This window comes from Schistocerca gregaria, chromosome 5 (assembly GCF_023897955.1).
Source record: "Schistocerca gregaria isolate iqSchGreg1 chromosome 5, iqSchGreg1.2, whole genome shotgun sequence".
NCBI classification, from domain to species: domain Eukaryota; kingdom Metazoa; phylum Arthropoda; class Insecta; order Orthoptera; family Acrididae; genus Schistocerca; species Schistocerca gregaria.
In genome coordinates this window covers 555,251,752-555,278,820 of record NC_064924.1, presented here as the reverse complement: position 1 = coordinate 555,278,820, position 27,069 = coordinate 555,251,752, and the positions used below count along the sequence as shown (strand labels likewise).

The 27,069-nt window shown below is 45.9% G+C and overlaps 1 protein-coding gene across 1 annotated transcript in view; it reads left to right on the top strand.

Moving 5' to 3' along the window:
- Positions 1-27,069, top strand: part of LOC126272703 (protein Wnt-5b-like) — a 542,678-nt gene that overhangs the window by 340,373 nt on the left and 175,236 nt on the right. The window contains exons 3-4 of the mRNA XM_049975739.1: positions 6,889-7,069; positions 25,490-25,601. Of these exons, the coding sequence (XP_049831696.1) occupies positions 6,889-7,069; positions 25,490-25,601 (293 nt within the window). The remainder of the gene's footprint in view (positions 1-6,888; positions 7,070-25,489; positions 25,602-27,069) is intronic.

The window sequence follows — 27,069 nt, the reverse complement described above, 5'->3', positions numbered from 1 at the left end:
AAGAAAATTGAGGATTTAATGGATGACAATCAGTTTGACTTCAGGAAAGGCAGAGGCACGAGAGTTATGAATATACCAATGACAAGGAAGACATTTTCATAGCATTTGTCGACCTGGAAAAAGCATGCGATAATGTACAATGGTGGAAAATGTTTGTAATTCTGAGAAAAATATGGGTAAGCTATAGGGAAAGAAGCTATAGAGCAAGTCGCGCAGTATACAATATGTATAAGAACCAAGAGGGAACAATAAAAATAGAAGAAGAAGAAGAACGAAGAGTCCTGATTAGAACGAGTGAAAGTTATGGACGTAGTCCTTACCTCTTACTCTTCAATCTGTACATCGAAGAAGCAGCGACGAAAATAAAAGAAAGGTTCGGGAATGGAATTAAAATTGAGGATGGAAGGACATTAGTGATAAGATTCACTGACGACATAGCTATCCTCAGTGAAAGTTACGAAGAACTACAGGATCTGTTGAAAGCAGTGAACAGTGTAATGGGTTCAGAATATCGTTTGAGAATAAATCGAAGAAAGACAAAACTAATGAGAATTAGCAGAAATGAGAACAGCGAGAAAGTTAAGATCAGAACTGGGAATCACGAAGTAGACGATGTTAAGGAATTCCGCTACCTAGGCAGGAAAACGACCTATGAAGGACGGATCAAGGTGGACATAAAAAGCCAGGCGAGCGCTGGAGAGAAGGGCATTCCTAGCCAAAAGAAGTCTGTTAGTATCAAATATTTGTCCTCATGTGAGGAAGAAATTTCTGAGAATATACAAGGGTTGACTGAAAAGTAATACCTCCACCTTCGTAACTCTTCAACAGTTGGCAGCATTGGTATGCTGCAGGTACTGGCTTGTTCCGTAGCCTCTTCTCTACAGGTCCAGTTGTCGAGAAACCTAGGCATTGTACGATTGTGTTGTTACAGTGTAAAGCATGTAACCCTGCGCAGACGGTCGGTCAAAGCAATTTAAGCAGCGTGCAGTTACTGAATTCTTGAAAGTAGGTGTCACCCTAAAGGACATTCATCAGAGAATGAAAGCGTTTATTGTCATTGTGTTGATGTGGCTACTGTGCGTCAGTGGGCGAGTAAGTTTAAAGATGTTGAGGCGGGAACATCTGCATGACAAACAAAGAGTTGGACGTCCTGTGGCAGCAATCACCGAGTTTCACAAGCAAAATGTTGACGCATTGATTCAGGACGATCTTCGTATCACTCAGAGAGAACTTGCAAGCAGAATCGGCATTTCACAAGAACGTGTGGGTCACATCATTGCCTTGCTAGGCTATGGGAGATCCGTGCACGATGGATACCCCGGATGTTGACTCCTGAAATCAAAGCGCACAGACTACAAATTTGCCAGAAACTTCTCTCGCGTTACGAGAATGAAGGTGACGCCTTTTTCCATTCAATTGTGACAGGAGACGAAACATGGGTACACCATTACTACCCGGAGACGAAACGTCAATCTACAGAAGGCTCGCGATTACGTGGAAAAGTGAATATTGGTAATTAAAGATCACTTTCTAGGGATGATTTCTGCGCTTGATTTATTAAAATATTTCCATCCAAACCCAGTTAACGAAGGTGGAGGCATTACTTTTCGTTCAAACCTCGTACGTTCGGAGCACAGCATTGTATGGTAGTGGAACATTGACTTGGGAAAACCGGAAAAAAGACAATGGAAGCATTTGAGAGGTGTTGCTGCAGACGAATGTTGAAAATTAGGTGGACTGATAAGGTAAGGAATGAGATGGTTTTGCGCAGAACCGGAAAGGAATCGAGCATATGGAAAACAATGGCAAGGAGAAGGAATAGTACAGTAGCACATCTGTTAAGACATCACGGAATAACTTCCATGACACTAGAGAGAGCTGTGGAGAGCATGTAAAAAGCTGAAACAGAAGTGTATCTTTGAAAGATGAAAAAGACGAAAGAAATTGCTACACTCACAGAAATGAAACTTACTGAAATTTTACTGGCAATAGGTACAACTTGTTAAGAAAAAAATGTTTATTACACTATTGGCCATTAAAATTGCTACACCAAGAAGAAATGCAGATGATCAACGGGTATTCATTGGACAAATATATTATACTAGAAAGGACATGAGATTACATTTTCACACAGTTTGGGTGCCCAGATCCTGAGAAATCAGTACCCAGAACAACCACCTCCGGCTGTAATAACGGCCTTGATACGCCTGGGCAATGAGTCAGACCTATCTTGGATGGTGTGTACAGCTACAGCTGCCCATGCAGCTTCAACACGATACCACAGTTCATCAAGAGCCAGTTGGTCGGCCACCATCCACCAGACGTTTTCAGTTCGTGAGAGATCTGGAGAATGTGCTGGCCACGGCAGCAGTCGAACATTTTCTGTATCCAGAAAGGCCCGTACAGGATCTGCAGCATGCGGTCATGCATTATCCAGCTGAAATGTAGTGTTTCGCAGGGATCGAATGAAGAGTAGAGCCACGGGTCGTAACACATCTGAAATGTAACGTCCACTGTTCAAAGAGCCGTCAATGCGAACAAGAGGTGAACGAGACGTGTAACCAATGGCACCCCATACAATCACGCCGGGTGGTTCGCCAGTATGGCGATGACGAATACACGCTTCCAATGTGCGTTCACTGCGATGTCGCCAAACACGGATGCGACAATCATGATGCTGTACACAGAACCTGGATTCATCCGAAAAAATGACGTTTTACCATTCGTGCACACAGGTTCGTCGTTGAGTACACCATCGCAGACGCTCCTGTCTGTGATGCAGCGTCAAGGGTAGCCGCAGCAATGGTCTCCGAGCTGATAGTCCATGCTGCTGCAAGCGTCGTCGAACTGTTCGTGCAGATGGTTGTTGTCTTGCAAACGGCCCCATCTGTTGACTCAGGGATCGAGACGTGGCTGCACTATCAGTTACAGCCATGCGGATAAGATGCCTGTCATCTCGACTGTAAGTGATACGAGGCCGTTGGGATCCAGCTCGGCGTTCCGTATTACCCTCCTGAACCCACCGATTCCATATTCTGCTAACAGTCATTGGATCTCGAACAACGCGAGCAGCAATGTCGCGATACGATAAACCGCAATCGCGAAAGGCTACAAGCCGATCTTTATCAAAGTCGGAAACGTGATGGTATGCATTTCTCCTCCTTACACGAGGCATCACAACAACGTTTCACCAGGCAACGCCGGTCAACTGCTCTGAGAAGCTAATCTTTTGTATATCACAGCATCTTCTTCCTGTCGGTTAAATTTCGCATCTGTAGCACGTCATCTTCGTGGTGTAGTAATTTTAATGGCCAGTACTGTAGATTAAGGTTCCTTTTAATACATCTGCCCGCACCTTGACGTATATCAGTGAAAAGTTTTTCAGTGAAACATAGATCTGTGTTTGTAGTAATTTCGCGGATAATGAAGCAATAAGATGGGGGCTTCCTGTAATACTCTACAGTACGAGTACAGTTTAATTCCCTATGTATGCAAAATGACAACTAAATCACTCGTAACGACTATTCGTTTATATGTGCATTTCCAATATTGCGGTGACACAGACGACTAGCGTTTCTGTCTATTTATTATTTAATTTAAGTTTCCAAAACAGTTGCACCTAATTTTAATGGTGTCTAGCTTGGAACGCTTGCGTTGAATTGCAAACTATTGCCTGTTTCTTTAATGTTAGACTGTAACATAATTCCGCTGGAATGTTCAGAAGTCTGGTGTAGGAACAAGTCTTCAAACATTAGAGATCAGGGAAATGGTTTGAAAATGAACGCAAGCGTTCGGAACTGATTTGTGTCAAAAATAATATGCAAGTGTGACGGAAAGTTAAGTCTTGCTACGGTACCTGAAAATCTAACGAAATTTGTTTCGTTTTCTTCTGGCAGGTCAGAGTCAGAGAGTGAAAGTATGGCAGAGATATAAATCAAGGGTAACGCTCATATCGCAACACTATCTGCAAACGTGACGTCATTCTGACGTCGCACGCAGTATTGTCAATCTATGAGACAAGCATCAAATTCCTTCTGGCTTGTTTAGATGTTTTATATTGTAGGTTGGACTATGTCGTTTCAAAGTAAAGACACACTGAAAATTTGTCACAAACACGTCACCATTGTCGTTAAATGTGTTAATAACCCATCAAGGATATAAGCCATCAAAAGATTATATAAAAACCAACAAAGGAGACGAAACTCGCCTGATTAAGCTCTAGATTAAGGGATAATCATGTGCTTTACGGAGACGAAGGATGTAGGTTCGCATCCCGAAACGTGTTAATATTTTCTCATCGGAGCATTGTTAACATATCCTAGAACTTCCTTATGAATTTAATACAAGTCCTATGTTCTGCTATTTCCCATTTACAATTAGTCCCTATTGTCAACTTTGTTTGCGCGAATATTACGTGCCCAGCTTATCAGAGAGAAAAAATATTTGGCAATTTCCGATTGTGTGATTAGCCAGGAACCTAAGAGGGCAGAGTAAATTACTGCGACTGAAACGAGCAGCAATAAAATTCACGTTGTTCCTTCTGAAAAATATTTGGCTCGTTATTTCCGAATATATGGTAATTTCTGAGTGTGTTAAATTTCTGAGAGAGAAACGCCGAGCCGTAACATTCAGATTCTTCGTTTGTATAAATATTTTGCTTTTTACTTCCAAATACGTGGCGATTACCAGGTATTTGGTTAGGCAGGAACGTAAGACGACAGATTTAATTGCTGCGACTGAAGCGGACAGCAGTGAAATTCATTTTTTCCCCTTTTTCACAAATATTTGGATCTGTATTTTGGGATATGTGGTAATTTCCGAGTGTGTGGTTAGGCAGGAAACTGAGGGCAGCTTGAATTGCTGCGAATGAAAAATTCACATTCTTCCTTGTCACATAGTCGGTAGCAATTGCTGCCGACTACGATATTGCATGTGACATTAATGTGACGTCACGTTCGCAGAAAGCGGGACCCCCGCAACGCTCGACGCCCACGAAAAAGACAGCCCATGCCGCGTACGTCACAGAACATGACACTGCAGGTCTCAGCTGCCTCCGGAGGGGCGTGAGTAACTGTTTCAGACGAATTTAATAACTGTTGACCGCGTGTTTAAGTGCATGCTCTCGAAAGCACACAGCTAAATGAAGACATTTCTTTGGTACTTCCTTTGGGTCCTGCACGAAGCTGAGCGTCCACGAAGTGTGGCGGACGAGCCAACTAGTGTGACGTCAGTAAGCGTTCCAGGGCACGTATATCTCGCTGGCCCAGAGTCGGCTTGTCCGGCACACTACGTGAACCCTTGGCTCCGTGCAATACCCACGGCAAATCATTATGTAATTGAGAAGGTACCCACTAAAGGTCTTGAAGGAGAGCTTGCACGCATCTAAGCGCACAGTCAGGAATCGTTAAATTCGTCTGAAATAGTTACTCGCTCCCCGCCGGAGACGGCTGCTGGCACTCGTAAAGCCGTCGGTACACGGTCCGTGCATCCGAACGTTGAGCGTGCCGAGTTTCTGACGTCGTAGCGTTGAATAGCACGTTAAGGAGTCTTTCCGAACGTGCAGAGCAATATCCGGCATGTCAGATATTCTGAGCGTGCGTCTGAGCGTTGACCAATGAGATGGCACAACGCCACCTACGTCACACGCACGCCGTCTCCCTTAAGTACAGAATTGTGAGGCGCCATCGGTCAGAGGGTTAGGTGCCCTCTGTAATAAAAAAAACTGCGTTAATGGAACAACGACGAACTGAAAAGGGTGTCTTGCGACGTCTGCCCCGAGCAGATACAACGAACAAAAACGAAAAAATGAGATTTTTTTTAAAAAAAGCGTGTATCTGCCCTCTGTAATAAAAAAAAAAACAGAGTTAATGGAACAACGACGAACTGAAATGGGTGCCTGGCGACGTCCGCCTCGAACAAATGCAACGAAAAAAGGAGAATCTTTTTTTTTTTAAAAAAAAAGAAAAAAAGTGTTGTGAGTAGCTTCTCTGTCCAGTAATGAGTTTTTGATGGGGCGGTGGTTCGCGTCGCAACACTTCCAGTTTTTTTCCTAACATTCGCGTTTTTATTAGTTTCTGATACTTTATTATTAGTTTAATATAAGTATATACTATAATATTTGATGTTATGTAAATATAAGTTCACCTTTTCTTGAGGGGTGACTTTGTTCGATTGGCTTAATTAGGCAGGACAGCTTGCGCTACTTGTATAAAGATATTTTGCTCCTTTTTCTTTTACTCTTCGTAATTCACATGTTGCCAAGATTCTGCTTCTGGGTAGGAACAGTAATCAAGTAAGACTGACCTTGAGGTTTTACGAAAATGTGGGGATGACGAAATAATGTTTGTCTTATGCGGAGAAGTATTTCAGATTTGTACCGCACTCTTTGTAATGGAACTTTTATAAGCCTGTGTCCTTATTGATTGGACATGGTACTTTCCTTTTCGTGGACGATGAAGGAAAAGTGCGTTTTAATAGACCTAATGTGGGAATTTTACGCGCGCCCGTTGAGTAAACAGTGTGATTTAGGAACTAGAAACATCCCTCAACTGCCGCTGGAGTGCGTTGCGATCGCGTATACCACGTTGGGGCCCAAGTACCGGATGCACAAGTCGCATCGTTCCTGAGTGTTCAGCAGCACGTTGAACTTGGCACGCTCAACGTTAACGTTCGAGAGCACAGTCCGTGTTCTGGCGGCTTAAGGCCTGCAGTGTCACGTGCTGCGACGTACGGGGACGACCTGTCTTTCCCGTCGGCCTCGTGCAAAAAGTGAATGCTAACCATAAACAGTTATTGCGCTGCGTGTCTGATGTAGCTAGACCAGAGACGTAACTTATTTCTGTGCGAAGCACCGCATTTTTGAATTTTCTTTCGCGTCGTGTGTTGCAGCGAGCCGCGAGATGGCGTTCGCGCACGCGCTGTCGGCGGCGTCCCTGCTGCACGCGGTGGCCCGCGCCTGCCACGACGGCCAGCTGGCGGCGTGCGGCTGCTCGCGCAGGGGCCGGCCGCGCGACCTGCACGCCTCCTGGCTGTGGGGCGGCTGCGGCGACAACCTGCACTACGGCTACAAGTGAGTAAGGGCGCGCCTTCAGTGCCTCTCTTCAAGGCCGCATCCGGCAGTGGTACCAGACCTTCAGTCTGCACGCCAAAAGAGGACCTCTGAACCCTAACGCCGATACACACCAGTGTTCCCAAACTTTCTTACGCCTCAGTACAATTACACACTACCTAGTACCCACACCCTTCTCCCTCACCTGCCCCCCCCCCCCCCTTCTCCCATTCTCCCATGGCTCAAAGCCGGCCGTTGTGGCCGTGATTTTCTAGGCGCTTCAGTCTGGAAGCGCGCGAGCACTACGATCGGAGGTTCGAATCCTGCCTCTGGCATGGGTGTGTGTGATGTCCTTAGGTTAGGTACAGGGTGTTTCAAACATGGCCGGTATATTTGAAACGGCAATATGCTTGGGACAACAGTACATTTTCAGGCGGACAAACATTCGAAATTACAGTAGTTACAATTTTCAACAACAGATGGCGCTGCAAGTGATGTGAAAGATATAGAAGACAAAGCAGTCTGTGGGAGCGCCATTCTGTACGTCGTCTTTCTGCTGTAAGCGTGTGCTGTTCACAACGTGCAAGTGTGCTGTGGACAACATGGTTTATTCCTTAGAACAGAGGATTTTTCTGGTGTTGGAATTCCACCGCCTAGAACGCAGTGTTGTTGCAACAAGACGAAGTTTTCAACGGAGGTTTAATGTAACCAAAGGACCGAAAAGCGATACAATAAAGGATCTGTTTGAAAAATTTCAACGGACTGGGAACGTGACAGATGAACGTGCTGGAAAGGTAGGGCGACCGCGTACGGCAACCACAGAGGGCAATGCGCAGCTAGTGCAGCAGGTGATCCAACAGCGGCCTCGGGTTTCCGTTCGCCGTGTTGCAGCTGCGGTCCAAATGACGCCAACGTCCACGTATCGTCTCATGCGCCAGAGTTTACACCTTTATCCATACAAAATTCAAATGCGGCAACCCCTCAGCGCCGCTACCACTGCTGCACGAGAGACATTCGCTAACGATATAGTGCACAGGATTGATGACAGCGATATGCATGTGGGCAGCATTTGGTTTACTGACGAAGCTTATTTTTACCTGGACGGCTTCGTCAATAAACAGAACTGGCGCATATGGGGAACCGAAAAGCTCCATGTTGCAGTCCCATCGTCCCTGCATCCTCAAAAAGTACTGGTCTGGGCCGCCATTTCTTCCAAAGGAATCATTGGCGCATTTTTCAGATCCGAAACGATTACTGCATCACGCTATCTGTACATTCTTCGTGAATTTGTGGCGGTACAAACTGCCTTAGACGACACTGCGAACACCTCGTGGTTTATGCAAGATGGTGCCCGGCCACATCGCACGGCCGACGTCTTTAATTTCCTGAATGAATATTTCGATGATCGTGTGATTGCTTTGGGCTATCCGAAACATACAGGAGGCGGCGTGGATTGGCCTCCCTATTCGCCAGACATGAACCCCTGTGACTTCTTTCTGTGGGGACACTTGAAAGACCAGGTGTACCGCCAGAATCCAGAAACAGTTGAACAGCTGAAGCAGTACATCTCATCTGCATGTGAAGCCATTACGCCAGACACGTTGACTAAGGTTTCGGGTAATTTCATTCAGAGACTACGCCATATTATTGCTACGCATGGTGGATATGTGGAAAATGTCGTACTATAGAGTTTCCCAGACCGCAGCGCCATCTGTTGTTGACAATTGTAACTACTGTAATTTCGAAAGTTTGCCTGCCTGAAAATGTACTGTTGTCCCAAGCATATTGCAACAAACGGTGTATTTCTATCGCTGCTCGTTTAGTTTGTATTGCCGTTTCAAATATACCGGTCATTTTTGAAACACCCTGTAGGTTTAAGTAGTTCTAAGTTCTAGGGAATGATGATCTCAGAAGTTAAGTCCCAAAGTGCTCAGAGCCATTTGATTTTTGAATGGTTCAAATGGCTCTGAGAACTTTCGGACTTAACTTCGGAGGTCATCAGTCCCCTACAACATAGAACTACTTAAACCTAACTAACCTAAGACCATCACACTCATCCATGCGAGGGCAGGATTCGAACCTGTGACCGTAGCGGTCACGCGGTTCCAGACTGCAGCGCCAAGAACCGCTCGGCCACATCGACCGCGCAAGAACTTTAGCACATAACTAAACTGTAGAATGATAGACTTTTCTTCGAAGACTTTTATTTTTAAAATGGTGAAAGATGAATGATATTTAGTTTGTGCGTGCGTGCGTGCGTGTGTGTGTGTGTGTGTGTGTGAGAGAGAGAGAGAGAGAGAGAGAGAGAGAGAGAGAGAGAGAAAGAGGTAATGACGGAATGTATTATGAAACTATTCGCAGAAAACAATAAACAGTACACAAGTACAAATGTTTTATAATGTTTTATAACTAAGCAATTTATGCATGTTTTAAAATTAAACAACCCGCTGATGATGGTGATATTTCTCGCTGAAACTAGTTTGAAGAATAAATAAACAAATAAGATAAGTGTTTTGCATCAGGGCGGACCTACAATACCGCTACTGCTGTTTTTTGTATGCAAAGACGGGCCAATAGAAGAGTTCCAAGATAAAATTATTGAGGGTAATCCACAGTTATGCAAAATCGCGATTCATCACTGAACACAATGCGACTCCATTCATCAGCAGTCCTTGCTTCCTGTTTACGGCCCTACTCCCAACACAGCCGTTACTGTTATGGTGTGGACGGCAGCATAGGCGTGGAACAGCAATTCCTTAGTTCGGCTGTTGTTAGTCTCCGAACACTGGTGCTGGATGACACAGAATGTTGCTGGGAGGCTATGTCTTCTTCTCGGATGGCAGGGGCAGATGTGAGGGGCTAACTATGTCCTTGGTACACAATGCGGCCATCCTCCCGTGCGGTTCTCAGACATTGACGCCGAGTGTGCCTTCTCTCAGATTCTCATGCACTCCAATGTCACATACGAATGCAACACAAATCTAAATGTCGTACGATTTGTTCAGTCATTCAAATGAGTATGCACAATGAGGTTCTTTTCATAATGTCAGCTGCTGATTACGCTGTCTCACACGAGAACACGGCGTCCCCCTCTTCTTCGTAGTGATCACTCAGTATTTGACGCCATTCACGTTTCTAGACCACCATATCAGGCCTTGTAACAACACTAAACACAAACAACACTAAACACAAACAACACTAACGCGCTCTGGTGCCCATCCTGCCTGCCACAGAGAAATGATTTATATAGACACCGATGGTGTGCACATCTGCAAGTTTACAAACATATTTTCTAGGTGCTTCACTTTTTCTCAGGCAGAATACGTACACACAAACGCATTAAATAGTCGTTATAAACCATTAGACAGAGCCTGTTTTCCTTATCCACTTCTTTGCTCTCTAAGCGCCAAACAACGAAAAAAAAAAACACTACATTTTTATCCTTCAAATGCGCTGACTTTGTCGCTCTTAAAAATGTTATTTGATGGAACTTGCTTCATTAGTTTATATTTTTATTTGAGGACCTTGCCTGTAAACATTGGTTCGCGAGAAGTTGAAAACTGGGTGCGCTTAAAATGGGTTAACACTGTCATGCCGCTACTTATTTGCTGGCCGAATTAACGAATAATTACCGTGAAACATATCAGAAATATAAATTTAAAATGTTCTAAGTGTTTCAGTTTGTTATATCGAGATTTGATTTACTGTTTTTTCCGATATTAAAGTATAACAATCTCAGAAATTAATCTACAATTCAGCACAGTCAAATTAAATTTAGCAAGTTCGTACATTTCTACAGGACGCGAAGAATTTTAAGTACGAACTTAAGATTTCTATCGCCACCCTGTCACATAAATTCACGTAAACTATAGTATGACACACAAGCGCTCTTTAACGTTTTCATTCAGATTTACATGATTAGCAACAAGTTTTCAAACGCATTAGTGTTCAGGAACAGATTCAGGATTTGAGATGCGTTTCAACACATTATCCTTAGATTCGTACAGATCACCCTCGAACAGCACTTTCCTGGCCGAACACCGCACTCATTATTGGCGTTTAGCACTGTTTACTGTGCAAACACTCTGACATAGCTGCCATTAGCGGAAATCATGAAATTTCTAGGTTTGTCGTAGAACTAATATACACTCCTGGAAATTGAAATAAGAACACCGTGAATTCATTGTCCCAGGAAGGGGAAACTTTATTAACACATTCCTGGGGTCAGATACATCACATGATCACACTGACAGAACCACAGGTACATAGACACAGGCAACAGAGCATGCACAATGTCGCCACTAGTACAGTGTATATCCACCTTTCGCAGCAATGCAGGCTGCTATTCTCCCATGGATACGATCGTAGAGATGCTGGATGTAGTCCTGTGGAACGGCTTGCCATGCCATTTCCACCTGGCGCCTCAGTTGGACCAGCGTTCGTGCTGGACGTGCAGACCGTGTGAGACGACGCTTCATCCAGTCCCAAACATGCTCAATGGGGGACAGATCCGGAGATCTTGCTGGCCAGGGTAGTTGACTTACACCTTCTAGAGCACGTTGGGTGGCACGGGATACATGCGGACGTGCACTGTCCTGTTGGAACAGCAAGTTCCCTTGCCGGTCTAGGAATGGTAGAACGATGGGTTCGATGATTGTTTGGATGTACCGTGCACTATTCAGTGTCCCCTCGACGATCACCAGAGGTGTACGGCCAGTGTAGGAGATCGCTCCCCACACCATGATGCCGGGTGTTGGCCCTGTGTGCCTCGGTCGTATGCAGTCCTGATTGTGGCGCTCACCTGCACGGCGCCAAACACGCATACGACCATCATTGGCACCAAGGCAGAAGCGACTCTCATCGCTGAAGACGACACGTCTCCATTCGTCCCTCCATTCACGCCTGTCACGACACCACTGGAGACGGGCTGCACGATGTTGGGGCGTGAGCGGATGACGGCCTAACGGTGTGCGGGACCGTAGCTCAGCTTCATGGAGAGGGTTGCGAATGGTCCTCGCCGATACCCCAGGAGCAACAGTGTCCCTAATTTGCTGGGAAGTGGCGGTGAGGTCCCCTACGGCACTGCGTAGGATCCTACGGTCTTGGCGTGCATCCGTGCGTCGCTGCGGTCCGGTCCCAGGTCTACGGGCACGTGCACCTTCCGCCGACCACTGGCGACAACATAGATGTACTGTGGAGACCTCACACCCCATGTGTTGAGCAATTCGGCGGTACGTCCACCCGGCCTCCCGCATGCCCACTACACGCCCTCGCTCAAAGTCCGTCAACTACACATACGGTTCACGTCCACGCTGTCGCGGCATGCTACCAGTGTTAAAGACTGCGATGGAGCTCCGTATGCCACGGCAAACTGGCTGACACTGACGGCGGCGGTGCACAAATGCTGCGCAGCTAGCGCCATTCGACGGCCAACACCGCGGTTCCTGGTGTGTCCTCTGTGCCGTGCGTGTGATCATTGCTTGTACAGCCCTCTCGCAGTTTCCGGAGCAAGTATGGTGGGTCTGACACACCGGTGACAATGTGTTCTTTTTTCCATTTCCAGGAGTGTATAAAGCCATCCTCTTATCATGTTTTATATGCAGTCGACTGTTTCTTACCATATCACAGCCGAGGTCTTCATTTAGGCTTAGTGTATACATTTTCGCCTCCAGATATGTGCTCTCTTGTGGAAGATATAGTCAACCTGTCATGGGATATTAGCTGTGTCACGAAAATGAAGGGAAAGAATAAAATAAAGAGTAATAAGATAAAAAAGCACAAAATCGCCCACTACGGTACGAGTGAGCACAGTTAGCTATAGCTGTTGGCAGACGAAGCCACCTTCCCCCCCCCCCCCCCCCCCCCCCCTCCGCTCCACTAGCAAACTTTGACGCTTAAGACTCGTTACATCCCGTTGACGGTCAGCGTAATTGTCGCCACCTAAAATGCATTGTGGAATGGTCTGGCGCCCCTTTCGTCCAGTGTGAATCGACCTCAACGTGAACTTGGTGTGGTTCCTTCACGCGTCTACCCAAACACATAACGCGCTTTCGTATACTTCTCCATGGTAACGCCCCAGTGTTGCCGCAGCTCTATAGACGACGATTCTCTCCAGTCACGTAGCTTCGGTACCGCCAGCAGCGTCTTGCGTTTCGCAGTTGCAAGTTGGGATCAACGCCGCGCCGGCCGGAGTGGGCGAGCGGTTCTAGACGCTACAGTCTGGAGCCGCGCGACCGCTACGGTCGCAGGTTGGAATCCTGCCTTGTTCCGCCGCTGCAGGGAGTATTATTATTATTATTATTCACGTTTGGATCCTAATGGACCACGTGGTGAACAACAAAGAAATTTTACGGGTTTTGTTTCAACTTTTATTTCTGCTGATATTACTTTTATTCACTCAGAATATGGGCTCTTTTCCTAGAATATGGGCTCTTTTCCGTTCGTCGGACCAGGCTGTTCCACTGGTCTTGGGTTTCCCTGCCACGTGAATTTTTCTGCATAAGCACTTTTGTGTCTGGTATATCAATTCCTGATATTGCTGCTCCCTTCAAGTCTTTTTCAGCCGCACCAGTTCATTTTATTGTTTCAAATTTAGCTCTACTTCAACTTTCGTAGAATTTTAGAACCTGCCTGGGTAATCTAGTTGGTTCCAGTCTTTTAATATGCCATTAGAATTTTAGCCCGCGTCTTTTCATGTCTAGTACACTTTTCACTTTTTTATGTACAGGTTTCAGATAGATTATATAATGGTAAGACAGAGATTTAGGAACCAGGTTTTAAATTGTAAGACATTTCCAGGGGCAGATGTGGACTCTGACCACAATCTATTGTCTATGAACTATAGATTAAAACAGAAGAAACTGCAAAAAGGTGCGAATTTAAGGAGATGGGACCTCGATAAACTAAAAGAACCAGAGGTTATACAGAGTTTCAGGGAGAGAATAAGGGAGCAATTGACAGGAATGGGGGAAAGAAATGCGGTAGAAGAAGAATGGATGAAATAGTGAAGGCAGCAGAGGATCAAGTAGGTAAAAAGATGAAGGCTAGTAGAAATCCTTGGGTAACAGAAGAAATATTGAATTTAATTTATGAAAGGAGAAAATATAAAAATGCAGTAAATGAAGCAGGCAAAAAGGAATACAGACGTATCAAAAATGAGATCGACAGGAAGTGCAAAATGGCTAAGCAGGGATGGCTAGAGGACAAATGTAAGGCTGTAGAGGCTTATCTCACTAGGGGTAAGATAGATACTGCCTACAGGAAAATTAAAGAGACCTTGGGAGATAAGAGAACCACTTGTATGAACATCAAGAGCTCAGATGGAAACCCAGTTCTAAGCAAAGAAGGGAAAGCAGAAAGGTGGAAGGAGTATATAGAGGGTCTATGCAGGGGCAATGTTCTTGAGGACAATATTATGGAAATGGAAGAGGATGTAGATGTAGATGTAATGGGAGATACGATACTGCGTGAAGCGTTTGACAAAGCACTGAAAGACCTGAGTCGAAACAAGGCCCCCGGAGTAGACAACATTCCATTGGAACTACTGACGTCCTTGGGAGAGCCAGTCCTGACAAAACTCTACCATCTGGTGAGCAAGATGTATGAGGCAGGCGAAATACCCTCAGGCTTCAAGAAGAATATAATAATTCCAATCCCAAAGAAAGCAGGTGTTGACAGATGTGGAAATTAACGAACTATTAGTTTAATAAGTCACAGCTGCAAAATACTAACGCGAATTCTTTACAGACGAATGGAAAAACTGGTAGAAGCCGACCTCAGGGAAGATCAGTTTGGATTCCGTAGAAATCTTAGAAGCTAGATTAAGGAAGGGCAAACCTACGTTTCTAGCATTTGTAGACTTAGAGAAAGCTTTTGACAATGTTGATTGGAATACTCTCTTTCAAATCCTGAAGGTAGCAGGGGTAAAATACAGGGAGCGAAAGGCTATTTACAATTTGTACAGAAACCAGATGGCAGTTACAAGAGTCGAGGGGCATGAAAGGGAAGCAGCGGTTGGGAAGGGAGTGAGACAGGGTTGCAGTCTCTCCCCAAAGTTATTCAATCTGTATATTGAGCATGCAGTGAAGGAAACAAAAGAAAAATTCGGAGTAGGTATTAAAATCCATGGAGAAGAAATATAAATTTTGAGGTTCGCCGATGACATCGTAATTCTGTCAGAGACAGCAAAGGACTTGGAAGAGCAGTTGAACGGAATGGATAGTGTCTTGAAAGGAGGATATAAGATGAACATCAACAAAAGCAAAACGGGGATAATGGAATGTAGTCGAATAAAGTCTGGTGATGCTGAGGGAATTACATTAGGAAGTGAGACAATTAAAGTAGTAAAGGAGTTTTGCTATTTGGGGAGCAAAATAACTGATGATGGTCGAAGTAGAGAGGATATCAAGTATAGACTGGCAATGGCAAGGAAAGCGTTTCTGAAGAAGAGAAATTTGTTAACATCGAGTATAGATTTAAGTGTCAGGAAGTCGTTTCTGAAAGTATTTGTATGGAGTGTAGCCATGTATGGAAGTGAAACATGGACGATAACTAGTTTGGACAAGAAGAGAATAGAAGCTTTCGAAATGTGGTGCTACAGAAGAATGCTGAAGATTAGATGGGTAGATCACATAACTAATGAGGAAGTATTGAATAGGATTGGAGAGAAGAGAAGTTTGTGGCACAACTTGACCAGAAGAAGGGATCGGATGGTAGGACATGTTCTGAGGCATCAAGGGATCACCAATTTAGTATTAGAGGGCAACGTGGAGGGTAAAAATCGTAGAGGGAGACCAAGAGATGACTACACTAAGCAGATTCAGAAGGATGTAGATTGCAGTAGGTACTGGGAGATGAGGAAGCTTGCACAGGATAGAGTAGCATGGAGAGCTGCCATGCTACTCTATCTTGTGCCAGTTCACTAAATTTTCTCAGTAGTGTTTTCTGAAAAGAACGTCGTCTTCCCTCTAGGGTTTGCCATTCAGTTCACGAAGCAACTTCGTATACCACAGGCAACAAATCTACCAGCCCGCCTCTGAATTGCTTATCAGTCTTCCTTTCATATGAGCTCTCGAGGATCCCAAACAATCGAACAGCGCTCAAGAGTGGATCGCACTAGCGTCTCATATGTAGTTTCCTTTACAGATGGACCACACTTTCTCTCAATAAACGGTGATCGGCCATTCGCCTTCGCTAATGCCATCCTTATTTGCGTGTCCTACTTAACATCAATTTGCAACGTTGCGTCCAGATGTTCAGCCGACGCGACTGTGTCAAGCTGCACACTACTGTTGCTGTATTCGAACATTGCGGGATTGTTTTTCCTACTAATCTGCATTAATTTATATTTTTCTGCATTTACAGGAAATTGCCATTCTTCAAACCAAATAGAAATTCTGTGTAAGTCATCCTGCATCACCGAGTACGTCAGCTCCGCTTCGAGCGCCGAGCGGGAAGGTTCTTGTTTGTTTCACTTGCCGCAGCGTCGCTTGTGTGAAGTTTTCCTCGTCAGTGTTGTTCTGTCTGGCGAGTGAGTCGTAGCGCCTCCACTCCGCCTTACTGTCCGTTTGTGTTCGTCTAGTTGCAGCGGAGTCGGCCGCTCCGCTGTGGCTATCATGGTTTCCACGTGTATTCCACGAGAAGGTATTGTGAGCTTCACTTCCGATAAAACAACGCGACATGTGCAGCCCGGGTCTCTAGGAATCCACGATTGGCTTGTCAGTACAATTCATGAGAGCTCTGACCAGGTGCGCACCGCTTATTTTGACGCAGACGAGTGTGTGTTTTACATAAAATTTATGGATCCCCTGCTGCCAGGTACTCCATATCAGCGTCCTCCGTAGTCATTACACGTCGTGAGAGAACAGAATGGGGAACTCCACGCAATTCGCGGACTTCGAACTTGGTCACGTGACTGGGTGTCACTTGTGTCATAGGTCTGTGCGCGACACTTCCAGACTCCTTAACATCCCTAGGTCCTCTGTTTCCGATGTGGTAGTGAAGTGGAAACGTGAAGGGACACGTACAGCACAAAAGCGTACAGACCGACTTCGTCTGTTGACTGACAGAGACCGCCGACAGTTGAAGAGAGTCGTAATGTGTAATAGGCAGACATCTGTCTAGACCATCACACAGGAATTCCAGACTGCATCAGGATCCACTGGAAGTACTATGACAGTTAGGCGGGAGGTGAGAAAACTTGGATTTCATGGTCGACCGGCTGCTCATAAGACACACATCACGCCGGTAAATGCCAAACGGCGCCTCACTTGGTGTAAGGAGCGCAGACATCGGACGATTGAACAGAGGGAAACCGTTGTGTGAGGTGACGAATCATGGTACACAATGTGGCGATCCGATGCCAGGGTGTGGGTATGGCGAATGCCCGGTGAACGTCATCTGCCAGCGTGTGTAGTGCCTAGCGTAAAATTCGAAGGCCATGGTGTTATGGTGTCGTCGTGTTTTTCATGGAGGGGCTTGCATCCCTTGTTGTTTTGCGTGGCACTATCACAGCACAGGCCTACATTGATGTTTTAAGCACCTTCTTACTTCCCACTGTTGAAGAGCAATGCGGGGATAGCGAATGAATCTTTCAACACGATCGATCACCTGTTCATAATGCACGGCCTGTGGTGGAGTGGTTGCACAACAATAACATTCATGTAATGGACTGGCCTGCACTGAGTCCTGACCTGAATCGTACAGAACACCTGTGGGAAGTTTTGAAATTCCGAGTTCGTTCCAGGCCTCACCGACCGACATCGATACCTCTTCTCAGTGGAGCACTCTGTGAATAATGGGCAGCCATTCCCCAAGAAACCTTCCAGCACCTGACTGAACGTATGTCTGCGAGAGCGGAAGCTGTCATAAAAGCTAAGGGTAGGCCAGCACCATATTGATTTCCAGCATTACCGATGGAGGGCGCCACTAACTTGTAAGTCATTTTCGGCCAGATGTCCGAATACCTTTGATTACATAGTGTAGGTCGCTGATTATCCCGGCCCACACATACCGGTTGCACCAATGCTGATGATTCGTTGTCACCATACCGTAGGTGTTATACATACAGTCCCACAGATGACGGTTGTGGAAGTTGAAGATAACACTCCATGTAAGGATGGGCTCATTCGTGAATGGGATGGATGACACAAATCCCGGAATCGTGGTTGCATGGCGAAGAAACCAATTACAAAACACTCCAGATGTGGAAAGTCTGTCGCTAGTAAGCCCTGCACGCGCTGTAAATGATAAGGTTAGTAACAATTGTCATGGAGGATGTTTGACACGGTCGTATGGCTTACCCTGTACTGGCGGGCCCACTGCCTGCTACTGACACGGCGGTCGCCTTCCACAGTGTTGATCACGTTGTCCAGGTCTAGCGTCCGAATATTTCGTGTATGTCCTTCATGATTTCCTGCTTCCTGAAACGACCCTGTCTGAAACGGCGGAACACTGTTGCAAACATTGAATGCTATGGTTGTTGTTGGTGGGGATAGGCCGCCTGATACAATCCTGCTGCCCACCGCGCATTGCCATTTGCCTTTCCGTAGGTAAACACCATGCTGGAAAGCTCTCGATTCGAATACGGAACCATTGTGTACAAGGCTGTATCACATCCACTACAAGGTGAATCAACAAGAGAAGTGAATCGCACACAACATTACCTATTACTGTCGCAGGAGGGTGCGTTAGGGCATGACGAACCAGGATCAGTACCAACTCTAGGATGACACCACGCGTATTGGAATAGTGGCTGCATGGTACGGCGCGTATTAGACCGCAGCCTCCGTAACAAGGTATGATTGAGTAAATGGGCCTTAGCGTGGAAACCATGCATTTCTGGACATAAGATTATTAGATCTTTGTTGTTCCCAGAGTTTGTATACGCTGTGAAAAATCATCCTGTATGAAGCCACCGTTCTGCAAGTTGGGTCAAATGGCTCTGAGCACTATGGGACTTAACATCTTAGGTCATCAGTCCCCTAGAACTTAGAACTACTTAAACCTAACTAACCTAAGGACATAACACACATCCATGCCCGAGGCAGGACTCGAACCTGCGACCGTAGCAGTCACGCGGTTCCGGACTGCAGCGCCTAGAACCGCACGGCCACCGCGGCCGGAGTTCTGCAAGTACCATTCTGATACGTAAGAAGCCAGCAGAGTATTACCATCCGGTTTAGTGTTAAATAGCGCACGTTAAACGTAACTATACAGAACATTACGCGTACAAGAAGTCTGCAGTATCTTACGATAGCATGAACGGGCCATTATCAGAAAAAGAAAACGAATCTATGCTTTTTGACAAAGTTACAGCAATTTGTGTCGCCTTTATGAGTAGCTTACGTATGACAGTTCCGGCTGCTACTCACCACTTGACGCTTGGGAGAACTCTGAGGTGACACCAGAACCTGGGCTCCACTGACGTAAGAGCGAGCGCCGCCTCCTGGAGGGTGGAAGGTGCTGGCAGCATTCCTGAGGGGCCTGCGATCAGCACAGTCATCCCCGAAGATCCTCCTTGCTGACGTTATAAATATGGGCCATTGTGTTCGGCACTCCACGTCCCAGCAGTCTCGGAAGCGTTAAAGGGCGACTCCTTTCAGAGCTCTGGCTCTGTGTGCGCCGACCTCAACGCTCTCCTCCTTGACGTAACCCGCGTCTTCCACCGACGTGGAGCACTCCTGTTTCTGACCAAAACGCTGTGCCATGTCCTGTATACAAGTGCTGTTCCCGTCAGCGTGGGTTGTTGGTCAGCTAAAAGAAAAACGCTAGGTAACCTGAGAAGGCTCAATTTTGCACTTGTAGCGAAGTTAGCTCTTTTCATAATCCACGAACAGCAGGGCTTCCAGATCATGAAAGCAAGAGTTGATAGATCATAGAACGTGATCTTTCAACCAGAATTTTAAATAGCACTTCCTTCCCTGTACCACCCTTTACAAGAAAGGACGGCAGCATAATAGCCTACACACCAGATTCTTGCCTAAACACCAGATTCAACACCAGCATCCAGTTTGTGTGTTATCAGCACAATTGATTTAGATTCCGTCATCGGAACGGAAAGATCAGTCAAAATTCACTTATTATCTAAATGAAAACATTATGCCACGTTGTGGGACGATGACTGATTGAAGCATTCTTTCATTATTGCACACTTTTGCGTATGTAGGTATTTTCATTCAAAATAACGTGCTGGAGTTACAATCAAGCATTCATTATCTCACATTCTGTCACTCACGAACACTTGGTCTATTTTGTAAGCGTGTATTTCGTTTACTAGACTCACTGTATCGAAAAGACACGCGATATTGGGCAATTCGGTGACAGACTCCATGCCACCCTTGATGAATCAAGTCTGCGCTGACGAGAAAAGAAACTGTTATTATAAACAGACGAAGATCAGATCATATGAATACTAACAAAACGAGACAGTTATTAAAATTAACGCCCTCTACAAACTGTGCTTCCTCCCTCATTCCAGAGGACATTGTACATGTACTGATAGAATGTGCTGAATACAAACTGTGATTAACGCCTCATTGCAGAGAACATTGTACATATACTGATAGAATGTGACAAGAACAATTCCATTCCACAGTATTTAAAAAAAGGACTGTTTTTCCCTCAGAATAGCTCTTAGTTGCATGATTAGGCCCGCTGACAAATGTATTTGCCATTTCATCCGTTTTTGTAAAATAGATCCTTGAAATTTGAGAAGCTTTTCACATGTTTCACTATGAATACTTCTGTATGTACATAGTTATATTTTATATTAATAATGTATGTTTTTATTGTAATGCTGCAGTCAGTCTAATGTATCTTAGACTAATTAACTGACAGACTTGATCGCCTTGCTTTATATAAGTTGATTTTAGATAAGCCGGCCCTGGTGACCGAGCGGTTCTAGGCGCTACAATCTGGAACCGCGTGACCGCTACGGTCGCAGGTTCGAATCCTGCCTCGGGCATGGATGTGTGTGATTTCCTTAGGTTAGATAGGTTTAAGTAGTTCCAAGTTCCAGGGGACTGATGACCTCAGAAGTTAAATCCCTTAGTGCTCAGAACCATTTGAACCATTTTTTTTTTTAATTTTAGATAAATCCATTGTGTTTTATATTTTGTAATGAACTCAGTCAAATGTCCTGCTTCTACATTATGTGGCATAAATGTGTCTGGTCAAATGTGGTTTGCCTGATGGAAATAAATAAATAAAAAGCAAGGTTTCTGGAAATCAAAAAAATATGGCATCAACTTGCTCTATGGGACCTTAGGTCTAACTGTCATGTCAGCTGGCTTATCTTTACGCTGTTTTGTGTGTGTGTGTGTGTAGGGTCAGGGCAAGAAAAAAAAACCAGCATTATAAGAATGCCACTAGTTGTCGATATATCGGCCCATGCACCTGCTTGTTTGTAGTGTTACAGTATCACAAGATGATGTTTCTTTAAGAATACACTCAATCGACTTTTTAAAAAAAAGAACGCTAAGAGTCGTCAACACAAAGGATAGTATGAACTGTGCAGTGCTTTACTAGGCATGGCGCTGTTGGAGGTCATACGCCCTTGCTTTCCTTCGGCCTTTGAAGTGACTTCGTGAGCCAGTTATAGTACGGACGGGGGGGGGGGGGGGCGACAATTCGAAGTGGACTTCGAAGCAAGGAGCATCTCTGTCTTTTCCACGCAAACAACGTATTGCCAGGGATATAGGAAGCGTTAAGTGACTCAAAAACTTTTAATGCCCATAGGGGAGCGAACTCGGACATACGGATTTATAGTCTGACACTTACTCACTAAGCTTCCAAGATAACAGACTCCATCTGGTTTATTGTAGAGGTAATGTCTTTCAGAAATTCAGCGGATCAGATACTAGTCATCCACTTGAAAGAGCACACCAGTCGCTTTACAGCACGGTGGAGTCCGCAGCTCGTGGCCGTGCGGTAGCGTTCTCGCTTCCCACGGCCGGGTTCCCGGGTTCGATTCCCGGCGGGGTCAGGGATTTCCTCTGCCTCGTGATGACTGGGTGTTGTGTGATGTCCTTGGGTTAGTCAGGTTTAAGTAGTTCTAAGTTCTAGAGGACTGATGACCATAGATGTTAAGTCCCATAGTGCTTTGAACCATTTGAAGAGCACGGTGGATAGTGTAGAACTGGTACCACGGCATCGAGTGACCGCTGACGCAAATAACGGCAGTGAACTGATTTGTTTGTTTGTTTGTTCGTTGGGTCGATGTGGAGACGTGACTGAATCGCAGAAGGGAACTATCGTGTTTAGACGTGTCTACGAGTACGCCGTGAAAGATGTTACCCTATTGGTCATGTACCAGCGGGCACCGTCCAGCGTGTGTGGTCTACCGCTCGCAGCCATGGGAAAAAACGCATGGCAACAGTTGTTGTAAGAACGGTTGTAAGAAGACATTATACGGCAGTAACAGGAGGCGAGTGTTAGTCGTTGTCAGGGACAATCAGTTTCAAACCCGACGAGAGTTTGTGGTGTGAAAAACTGCAGATGCATCTCAACCACCTTCCCAGCAGCCACTGCGAAGGGAACTGCATGCAGTGAGCATTTGGAGTTGGGTACCTCGCGGCGCATAAAGCTGCGCTCTTCAGCGGGTCAAACTGGACAGCAGCTGACTGAAGGCGTGTGATCGAGCACAGTGGGTAGGCATTTCGACTCTTTTCAAATAATGGAAAGGGTCGAGTGCACCGACGGTATGCTGTGGACGCCACCATCTAAGATGGCAACAGCCCTATTCATAGCTCAAGAAGCCATACTTTACCACACTAGTCTTTAATATGCACCAAGCATCCCCTCTCGATATGCAAACCCCTCCACTACGATTCAAACGTATGGAAAAGACGTATCACAAGAAAACGGAAGGGAAGGATGACCATGACGTATGAAGCATGGCTCTGAGTCTTCCAAGAAATTGACCGGCCGCGGTGGCCGTGCGGTTCTGGCGCTGCAGTCCGGAACCGCGGGGCTGCTACGGTCGCAGGTTCGAATCCTGCCTCGGGCATGGGTGTGTGTGATGTCCTTAGGTTAGTTAGGTTTAAGTAGTTTTAAGTTCTAGGGGACTTATGACCTAAGATGTTGAGTCCCATAGTGCTCAGAGCCATTTTTTTCTTCCAAGAAATTATTAAATTTGACAGTAACATTCGTAACAGACGTCTACCGGAGTGAATGAGGAATTAAAAAAACAATGATTTATTGACAATTTAGTCGCATGTGAACTATCACTGGACGAAAATAAGTATTTAAATTCTCTCTGTGGAAAGGAATGAGTGCCGAACTTAAGTTCACGACATAATCGCGTTCACTATTGGAATGAGTGGTATGGCTGGAAAAGGAATTGAAATTACTCTGGTAAAAAAGTTTCGTACAGAATCTAATAGAATTTATACGTAGGTTCTTTCTGATCGTGATGATAGCATAGATTTGATAAGTAAGACGGATAAGCATGCGAGAAAATCCAACAAGGAAGTCATGGCCAAGAGCCAAGAACAGAGAGTGACCGAGTAACATCATGAGATTGAAATGCGCCCATGCCCTCGCTTGCGACGTTGATGCTTAAACTTCCGTAAGTTAAACGGAGACGAGATGAGAATAAGTACAGCGGGTGAAGGTCTGCTGAGTACGTGACGCATCAGCTTCTGCCCTCTGCTGTCCCCTTCACAACTGTCTCTCAAGAATAGTCCTGCCAGAATATCCAATAAATTGCGCTCTCTGTCTCTGCCCTCCCGAAGCCGCCAAAAACTGGTGGTAAGCCAGTCTAAACGGACGTCTCAACCTCTTCCACTGGGAAATCTCGTCTCAAAAATTACGCGTTCATTATGTAAAATAGTCTGCCGTTTTTATGGAATTTGCGAGTGCCAATGAGAGGTAGGCCACCTTTCCCATAGTCTGCGATAGTCCACTTGGCTTTACTTTCCCACCAAGTAAGTCCAGTCCATGCGGACTGTGTTTTTAAGAGCGGCCCTAGCGAGGCATTATCAAGCTACAAAGCTGGTGATAATGGTTTTGAGTTTTGCTCATCCAATGTTCCGAAGCGATCTTAACTTGCGAAAGTGGCCGGTGTCGCATCTTTTACAGCCTACCAACTGGGCTCTCTCGCCCACTATGCGGGGGCGCTCCAAAGAAAGTATCGTGGTCTGGCGGAAGTGCAGAGAGCTGCTGGCGAACCACGCCAGACCCACCACCGCCGGTTCGAGGAAATGTTGATCTCCTCAAGCAGGGAAAGCGCTGGCCCACCTGAAGGACGGTGGTGAAACGGCCGTTGGCTCTCGCCTTTATAATGGCTCGGGAGCAACTTATTCCCAAGAGGCTGACGTGGCCTCCACCCCTGTTCTAAAGGCAACCCTTGTCCAGCGGCCGGCCGGAGTGGCCGAGCGGTTCTAGGCGCTACAGTCTGGAACCGCGCGACCTCTACGGTCGCAGGTTCGAATCCTGCCTCGGGCATGGATGTATGTGATGTCCTTAGGTTAGTTAGGTTTAAGTAGTTCTAAGTTCTTGGGGACTGATGACCTTAGCAGTTAAGTCCCATTGTGCTCAGAGCCATTTTGAACCTAGTCCAGCGCTCTACATAGAGATTCAGTGCAGCAAGATGTATTACAATTAGGAAACAGCAGTCATCACTCATGCCCCTTGAGACTTGAACCCTACATTGTGTATACCTTGTATTCTCGAGAACAAAATCTGACTATCATGTTACTGGTTAAATAAATGTGCATAATTATAATGAAGAGTGAAGCAGGCTACATCCTGACGCGTTTCAGTAGGATTACACACATACTCTACCAGTTGGAGCTCACTCAGACGCTCTATCACACTGTATCAGCAGTTAATAATAATGGCGTGTGACGAGGGCAGACGGGTAGACCGCTCGCCTGGTGCAAGTCTTTCGATTGGACGCCGCTTCGGCGACTTGCGCGTCGATGGGGATGAAATGATGATGGTTAGGACAACACAATACCCAGTCCCTGAGCGGAGAAAATCTCCGACCCAGCCGGTAATCGAACCCGGGCCCTTAGGATTGACAGTCTGTTGCGCTGACCACTCAGGCAACTGGGGGCGGACTATCAGCCAGTGTGAATCCTATAGAAAACGTCTAGGACGATCTGGGAAATCTGGTAAGCGTATAGATCAACATCCTTGCGGTTTAGTAGCTCTGCTGGATCTAATCACCAATGAGTGATCGAGCTGGTGATGGGGTACACGGAAGAACTTATGGACATTATTCCTCGTCGAGCTTGCATCATCATCAAGGCTACATGTGGTCTTACTCGCTAATAGCGTAATGTGTCCTGAGGGTGACTAACTTTTGGGTCGGTGAGCTTAGAGATGTTGTGTTGCAGATTGGCTGGTTGGCTTCTCGTCTGGCTGGTAGCGGACAGTGCGATTTATTGCGAAATACTGCACCTCGCCACAAATGTAGCGGCCAACTTATGTCTGCAGGTTCTCGACGGAGTTCGCGGACGCCAACGAGCGGGAGAAACCGCTGAAGAAGGGCTCGCGGGAGGCGGCGCGCGCAGTCATGAACCTGCACAACAACGAGGCGGGCCGCAGGGTGAGTACCAGCGGCGGCTGCGCTGCTCTAGTCTTATCATTAAAATTACTTGTTACTTGGTACTTCGCGTGTTGGGGCTTGTTGCCTCCAATCAGAGCGTACAGCGTCACGCCGGGATTGTTCGCCATCCCCAAACTGCCACAACAAATCGTCAGTTCACTTCCAATTCCTTGTCCGGCTTTCTTTCTTGATGTGTTGGAACCCGAATTCTGGGATTGCCCCTTTCATTCTGCAGACATGAAAACCACACCAAAAACAAACTGCGCGCGCACTCCCGCTCGCGTGCACACACGCACACGCTTACACACACACACACACACACACGCACTCACACACACACACACGCACACACGCACACACACACACACACACACACACACACACACACACACACATACACACACATTCACACACATTCACACACTCACACACACACACAGGCACAGGCACCACTCTCGTCAGGTGATATAATTTTTTATTATTATTTTTGATTATTATTTTTATTGAATTAATTGGTTCAAATATAATTTTCAATTTTCATTCCTGTGTCTCGTCATTTTCATCATCCTACTGACTTCTTTATTTGCTCTATTTCTTTTCATAATTCCTTTTTCGATTGGAATCTGCCTGGGTCAGCATTTGAGGCTGACTGCAGTACAGTTTTACTGCCGCCAACTTATATTTCACGGAAAGACCACAAAGATAAGATAAGAGAGATTAGGACTCGTACAGAGACATATAGGCAGTCATTTTTCCCTCGTTCTGTTTGGGAGTGGAACAGGGAGAGAAGATGCTAGTTGTGGTACGAGGTACCCTCCGCCACGCACCGTATGGTGGATTGCGCAGTATGTATGTAGATGTAGATGTAGGTCGCCTCTAATCTGTAACCGAGTGCCAACAAATACTGTTCTGCGATTGGTGTGCGTCACTTCGTACATCCAGTGCGTGTATAGTTTCATGTAACCAATGAAAGCAAGAAATTACAGCTCGCTTTTAGTACTGAAGTTTTTTTTTGTCTTAAATTTGCTCGTATAGGTCAGCTTTAATAGTCGTGGAAAAAGCGGCTGCTGATCGCCGTTTTCCCGGATACATAGCACATCACGAGGTTGTGGTTAGGTTAGGACACCAGTATAAATTCGATTCTACAAGATGCGTCGTCTGCCGTAGTTCAGTCACTTGTCACCTTAAATCGGATGTGGGCCGGCCGGGGTGGCCGAGCGGTTCTAGGCGCTAAAGTCTGGAATCGCGCGACCGCTACGGTGGCAGGTTCGAATGCTGCCTCAGGCATGGAAGTGTGTGATGTCCTTAGGTAAGTTCGGCTTAAGTAGTTCTAAGTTATAGGGGATGATGACCTTAGAAGTTAAGTCCTATAGTGCTAAAAGCCATTTGAACCATTTTTTTCGGCTGTGGACAGAGAATCACGCGTTCTCGCCATAGACTGTTCACTCCATTCAGCATATCCTTCATT